At 50.9% G+C, this 7347-nt stretch overlaps 1 protein-coding gene across 1 annotated transcript; it reads right to left on the minus strand.

The window, feature by feature from the left end:
• Nucleotides 1–3957: 3957 nt before the first annotated feature.
• S100B (S100 calcium binding protein B) lies at nt 3958–6451 on the minus strand. The gene is made up of 2 exons (XM_056119606.1): nt 6266–6451; nt 3958–4341 (listed from the first exon to the last, which is right to left on the minus strand). The coding sequence occupies exons 1-2, from the start codon at nt 6401–6403 to the stop codon at nt 4201–4203; spliced, it is 279 nt and encodes a 92-aa protein (XP_055975581.1). The 5' UTR covers nt 6404–6451; the 3' UTR covers nt 3958–4200.
• Nucleotides 6452–7347: the final 896 nt, after the last annotated feature.

Genomic DNA, 7347 nt, shown 5'->3' on the forward strand with positions numbered 1-7347 from the left:
AGAGGAATCAAACTCTGGTTGGCCAAGTCAGCCACATGCAAGGCAAATGCCCACTGTGCTATTGCTCCAGCCCTGTTTTAAAGTAAACTGTTCAAAAGATACAAGGAGAGGAGAAAGGCAATATTAATTTACAATAAAAGATCAGTGTCCTTAGAAGGATCTGACCTACAAGTTAACAGAATCTTATTAGGGGAAAAAGGTGATTAACTGGTTGGGGAGGAGAGCACAGAAAAGTTACAGATGAGCACACAAAGGAATGGAAGTCACTCGGGAGCACTGTGATGGGTGTAACCTGCTAAACCTAAGCTCCCTGTAGCAAGGAAGAAAGAGTAAACCAATGTTATTCTACAAAGCAGTACTCAGAGGGCCTCTACTGGGGGCCTCCACTGGCAATTCGCAGTCAGCTGGGCCCGTGCTTCAGAGCGAAAGTGCCTCATGATCACTGTCACTGTCATCCTATTGTTCATCAATTTCCTCGAGCAGGCATCAGTAACATCTCCCTTGTCCTAGCTCTGAGATTTTAGAAAGTGCCACTTTCGAGGCTCTTTCAGGGTCGGGAGAATGAGACCCATCATTGTTACTGGTTTTTGGCATATTGAATATGCCACGGGGAGTTTGCCAGACTCTGCCATGTGGGCAGGATACTTTTGGTAGTCTGCCAGGTTCTCCAGAGTAAGAACTAGATAAGACGTCTTCCGGGAGCTAGGTTTTATAGTCTCTGGGTCTTGGCTGTTGATGGGATTACACAGTGCCGGGGGCAGTTGGTGGGTGTAATGCCTACATACTGAAAGATGGGGGATCTGGGTGGAGGAGGCCCAGTCTCAATCCAAGCAGGTTTGGAGATCTACACCCCAGGTCCCACATACCTGGGTTCCTCTGCCGGTTCCTTCATGAGTGAGACTCCTCTGAACCTGTGTGGAGAGTGATTTTAAGCATGGCTGTGGCTGGAACCAGAGATCTTCAGCTGCCGGGGCTCTGCTCAGGGTGGGGAGCAAATCTCAACCCACCCTCCTCCACGGGGCCCCTGTGAGGACAGCCAGGCGCGGAGGCAGGAGACTGTGCTGTTCTCTCTCTCCTCCACTCAGATCCCCCCATCTTCCAGTATGTAGGCATTACACCCACCACCTGCCCCCCAGCGCCGTGTAATCCCATTGACAGCCAAGACCCAGAGACTATAAAACCCAGTTCCTGGAAGAGAACAGCGAAGAGTCTCCTGCCTTCGTGCCTGGCTGTCCTCACCTGGGCCCCGTGGAGGAGGGTGGGTTGAGTTTCGCTCCCCACCCTGAGCAGAGCCCCGGCAGCTGAAGACCTCCGGTTCCAGCCCCAGCCATGCTTAAAACCACTCTCCACATGTTCAGACGAGCCTCTCACGGTTCTGAAGGAACCGGCAGAGAAACCCAGGTGTGTGGGATCTGGGGCGTAGATCTCCAAGCCTGCCTCAGGATGGTATACGATATTGCTGGACCCTGAGATTCTAGGGCATATCTATGCAAATTCTGGTGGTGCTAGAGGCCTCAGTGCCACACCTAGTAGTGCTTGGGGGGCCTCCAGGGCTGCTCTTGGTGATGTCTGGGAGACCACATGGTGCTCAGAATTGAACCGGCATCAGGCATATGCTGGGTGTGCACTCAGCATATGTGTACTATCTACCAACCCCCCAATTATTTTTTGAGGAGGCAATTTCCCAGCAATGCTTGGGAGACCACGAGATGCTGGGGTTTGAATCTATAGCCCTTTACACACCAAGCACATGCCTCAGCCTTTTGAGCTATCTCCCAACAAGAGAACATCTTTAGATCAGCATAAACTGGAAGAAAAACAATAGTGAAGGTACTTCATGCAATTAACAGCCATCAGAAAGCTGGAGAGGCTGTCAAGAGTAGATAATAGGCCAAAGGCTGGGGAGACAGTTCAGTGAGCTAGAGCACATATTCGGTCCCTCAAATACTGAGCTATAAAACAACCCCTGAACTCAACCAGGTGTGGCCAGGCCCCCTAAAAAGGTGGGTACTAGGACTCACTGGATAATTATGCTCTAAAGCCCCAATTTTTTGTTTGATTTTTGGCTTTAGGGTCGTACCCTGCAGTGCTCAGGGGTTACTCCTGGCTCTGAGTTCAGGGATCACTCCTGGCAGGGCCCAGGGGGTCATATGGGGTGGCATGGATTAAACCCACATAGGCCTCATGGAAGACAAATGCCCTTGTGCTATACTATCTCTCTGCCCTCTTAAATTTTTATGCCCATTAAACAGTCATGCTTTCCATTGAACTTGAATTGATGTGATAAATTTGAACTCAATAACCCAGCGGTCTCACAGGACAGAGATGTGGGCTTTCCCAGAACTTCCATGTTCTAAACCTTGGCAGTTGGTGGGCCGATGGGAGTTTAGGGCCAAGCCTTGAAATATGGGTGGGGTCTTGCAGGGTAGATGGTGAAGCTGCAGAATGTCATTGGCTCACGGTACTTGATGTCACAAAGACTTGAACTCCCTGCAAGGGAGACAAGGGGTGGGGCCCTCGCCTGAGGAAATTGCTTTGGTACAAGGGAGCAGGGTCTGGCTTGGTGGTGCGGGCCGGCCCAGCTGGCAGCAACCATAGCTGTGCCAAGACAGTGATAGGAAGGCAAGGGAGCCTGGCCAGATGCCTCAGCCCCCAGTCCTGCTTCCCATCCCCTGGATACGCTGCCTGGCCTCATCCCTGGCGTCATGGTCCTTGGTCCATTTCCCATGTGGGCAGGAATGAGGACAGTGGTGGTGAGCTGAGGATGGCCCTGTGACGGAATCAGGCCCCTATGCTGCCAGGACAACAGTACCTGCAGGGTGCCCTGGGATTGGAAGAGGGGAGCCAGGATCCTGTTGGATATCCCAAACAGCCCTTAGCCTGTCCCAGCATCTCAGCGGTGGGCTCAGTGCTGTTCTCAGTAGGACGTACCCTGAAGTGGGTGCTTGGGTGCCTGGGCAGAGATGCCTGCTCAGGGGCCTGGGGGACAGTACATGGGTGGCCTTCCCTTAGGACTGGCATTGAGGCCAGCTGTCTCAGCCACTTTCTCTGGAAGAAGTGGGGGTCTGGTTTTCCCTGATGATGCCAAAGACCACCAGGCCTGGGCAGGTCAGGTAATGCTGCCTGCTGGGGACTCTGGCAGCAGCTCAGCCCTGTGAGGAACTTGACAATGCCTGTGAGCTGATGAAGACTGATCATTGCTAAGGACAGGTCAGAGTGGGAGGATGGGTGGGATGCAGGTGTGTTCACCTCTTCTCTGGGAGCCCCCTAATAATTTTCTTGTCTCCTCTCGCATTAAGGCTAGTCCAAGTGTTCCCAAACCCACCTTCACCCACCGTCGTTTTCCTGGTTGCAGGGTCTTGTTTTCACTTTACATCTAAATAGCTTCAGAGATTTGTAACAACACACTTTTTAAAAATGTAATACAAATACGAGCTATCAATCAATCTGTGCCCATAAAAAAGAAAACAGGAAGAAGTGTGAGTAAGATGTATTTGAAATTTTTTAGAAGTAAATTTTAGTGTTTATAACTTGAATTCATGGATACATATGTCTACAGTTTATTTTTCTACATACTTTGTTGTCTCCACCAGTGTCAGTCCAAATAAGTCAGAATTGACATTCACCAACAGAGCAGACAACAGGTGCCCAGCCGATGCCAGTGGGATGATGCTGAGAGATGGGGCAGCTGATTCTACCTCTCAGAGCAGAGGACTGGGTCCTGTGCTGGCCTCCTCTGTCCACACAGTGGACCACGGCACTCAGAAGGGAAGTGCCACTTAGAGTAGAACTCCTAGTTCTGGTTTTTCCAGTTAGAAATTTTAGCATGGAATTCTTCCTCAGAATCACAGCCCACCGGGGGAGAGACTGCAGGGTCAATCTGCATGGAGGAAGGACCAGCTTAGGGGGCATCTCTGATGTCTGGTATGGGAGAGAAAGGCGGTGGAGGGCTGGGCTGGTGGAGGTGGGATTTAGCTATGCTTCTGTGTGAGGGTTATAAGAGGATGACACATGTGAAAGAAACAACTGTGTAGGCCATGAGAAGCTGCTCTCCAGAGGAGGTTTCAATTTTTCACTCACTATGTAAATCATGCTCCCTAATTAGCTACAGGCATCTGGACAGCTGTAGCCCTGACTGACCCTGCTCTCTGTTCCCTGCCATCTCGCCTCTGCTCAGGGCCAGTGGCTGCTCTGTCCCTTTCACTCATGCTCAAAGAACTCGTGGCAGGCAGTGGTCACCATGGCAACGAAGGCCATGAATTCCTGGAAGTCACATTCCCCATCTCCATCACTGTCCAGGATGTTCATGACTTTGTCCACAGCTTCTTGCTCTTTGATTTCCTGGGGGAAAAAAAGAGAAACAGTGCCTGACTTGTTTTAAAATGAAATGTAGACTCACTTAAATGACCACACACATTGGTTGGCTGTCACGATTTATGCCAGAAATGACCTAAATAATAAAATGCAAAATACCAGGAAAGTTTCTCATGGAATGTGCACTGATCAGGCTCTGCTCTGCACCACTGCCATCCCCTTAGGCCTAGCGGGACTTGGGTTCCTGAACAGACTATTAAGATGGTACAGCCGAGCCTGGGGCTGCATGCAGGCTGTGAGCACTCACAATGGAGTCAGGGCAGGGACCAGGGAAGCAGTTGTGGACAAGAGTTGTGGACAGGGATTGTGAACAGGGGTTGTGAGCAGGGACGGGACAGTGGAGAGGGCCGTGGGCATTGATCCAGCAGGGATGCCTGAGCTGCTTTCTCACTTCTGTGCCTGACTGAAGGGGCCTGGCTCCCCGTAAGCATAAAGCTACTAGGTAAACTCAGCCTCTGGTGAGGACTGGGGTAATTTGGAACTATTGTTGTTGGCTGAAGTAAGTCTAGAAGCATGTGTAACTCCCACTTGCCCTCCTCTCCTATTTCAAAGGAGGTCCGTGAGGGCAGCTGCTCTGTTGAAGATCAGCATGTGGTGCATGAGGCTTTGGCACACACTGTCTCTGTCTTGAGAGCTCATGCTGGAGAATAGCAGTGTCAGAAGCAGACTCGGGGGGGCTGGAGAGATAGCACAGCGTTTAGGGCGTTTGCCTTGCACGCGGCCGACCCGGGTTCGATTCCTAGCATCCCATATGGTCCCCTGAGCACCGCCAGGAGTAACTCCTGAGTGCAGAGCGAGTAGTAACCCCTGTGTATCACCAGGTGTGACCCAAAAAGCAAAAAAAAAAAAAAAAGCAGACTCAGGGCGTCCCCACTCACCCCAGTCTGCAGCAGTGGTCTCTGCCGGGGGAAGCATAGGTCATAGCCACAGGTTTGCAGGTAGTGGTGGGCAAAGCCCCCTTAAAAATGCCCAGCACAGCATGGGCTGGAGCCAACTCTGTCCTATGCTGATGGACTCTAGAAGTTCAGGGGTGTGGCTGCACACAGGGTCTGCCTCATGAGCAGCTCTCCGTCTCCAGAGCACTGATCTGCCACCGGGGCTGGGAATAGTGACTGAATTGCTCAAGGACCTAGAAATGCCCCCAGCAGGAAGTGTTCCCTTCTGGCTCTAGGTGCACCTTGACCAGTCCTTGAACTGAGCATTCAGGAAGGTCCAGTCAGAGCACAATTGTGGAATTACATGTGGTTGCCCCATTTGTGTGGCAGGAAGGAAGGGAAGCGAGTCTGGTCCTCTGGCCACAGCTGACTGGGCACTAAGTTTCCAGAAAGGGCACTCTCTGGGTCAGGTTCTCACTGAGAGATGCTCCTTACTCCATACATCTGATGATGTGTACCCTTACACACCATGACCATGAACAGAGGGCTTCAGGAGGTTGTGGCTGGTGCCCCAGAGCAGAGGCTGCTCTGAGCCAGTCCCAGAACTGATGGAGGTGAGTGCTCAGCAGATGTTTGTCAAGTAACTATGGTGGGTGCCAAGCACTTGGATGAAACCCAACATCCCTTTCCCAGAGGAAACTCTTGATTTTCCATACCGTCTGATCTTTTCTGTGCACTCTGGCTTCTGATCGACCACTGTCTCATTTTCTGCCTGTTTAATCATTATTCTTACTGTACGTCCTTAGATTTTTCAGATGAAACTCAGCGTCTTTGGCCTCAGAGGCATCTTTATTCTTTGGTATCTCACACTCCCAGAAGCAGGGCCCAGGAATCCAGGGTACGCTAAGGGAGCAGCGTGACCGAGGCAGGGTCCCTGCTCTCAGACCCGAGAACAGCTGAGAGGAGCGACTGCAGGCCTCCATTGTGGACAGGAGATATGAAAAAGCAAGACTTACCTCTAAAAAGTGAGAAAGCTCTGTGTTGATTAGCTCCTTGAGCTCTGACTTCTTCAGTTTGTGCTTGTCACCCTCCCTTCCGGAATACTGGTGGAAAACATCAATGAGGGTCACCACGGCCTTCTCCAGCTCAGACATACTATGAGCCACAAAGGAAAGACACTTCTGGTTTGCATTTTGCTCCACAGAACATCCACACAGCCTTCCACATCGTGAGGGGCCACCACAGCTCCCACAGCTGCCAGGATTTTTCAGCAGCACTTTAGGGTCACTCTCCCACCCACCCACCCCCTTTCCTTCTCTCTCCCTGTGGACTGCAGCCTAAGTGGACCGCAGCCTAAGTTCTATGCCCTTTGACTTCTGGGTGGGTTTGGGAAAGCAGCAAAAACCGAGGAGGAGCAATGGGAGGTTAGGTATGAAGCCACCTCTGCTTGCACTGGGCTCCATAATGAACAGCCAGTCAGAACCACAGTCCTTAGAATTGAGTGGAACACAGGAAGATGAAGCAAGTGAGCCTTCAGAAATGAATAGCTTTCCTGCTTTCTACCCAAGAACAACCAAAGCCTGTCCCTGGAGCTCACACACACCATCTAGGAACCTGCATTTCTTTTTTTCGGGGGGTGGTGGGGAGCACACCCAGTGATGCTCAGGCGTTACTTCTGGCTCTGCACTCGGAATTACTCCTGACAGTGCTGAGAGACCAAATGGGATGCCGGGACAGCCACATACAAATCAAATACCTTACCTGCTTTGGCCCCAAGAACCTGTATTTCTTACCCAAGATCTCGGGAAAAACCTGCTACCTTTGAATTTACAAATAAATTCAACTCATCGAACATCAGTGGATTTTCATGTTTATTTTGGGAGCCTGCCAAGTGGTGCTTAGGCAGTCCAGGTACCTCTTGGCAATTCTTCGCCAACATCATTAGTCACCCAGTATAAGGGCTGGTGGGTGCAGTGGCATATGTCTTCTTCCCAACAGTATGACCCCAAACAGCTGTAAAATTCAACTGAAAAAATAAATACGGTATAATTGCTGTAGATAGGAATGTTGCTGTCTATAATGGTAGGAGTTATGGAAA

Source organism: Sorex fumeus, unplaced genomic scaffold, assembly GCF_029834395.1.
Source record: "Sorex fumeus unplaced genomic scaffold, SorFum_2.1 ptg000041l, whole genome shotgun sequence".
Taxonomy (NCBI): Eukaryota; Metazoa; Chordata; class Mammalia; order Eulipotyphla; family Soricidae; genus Sorex; species Sorex fumeus.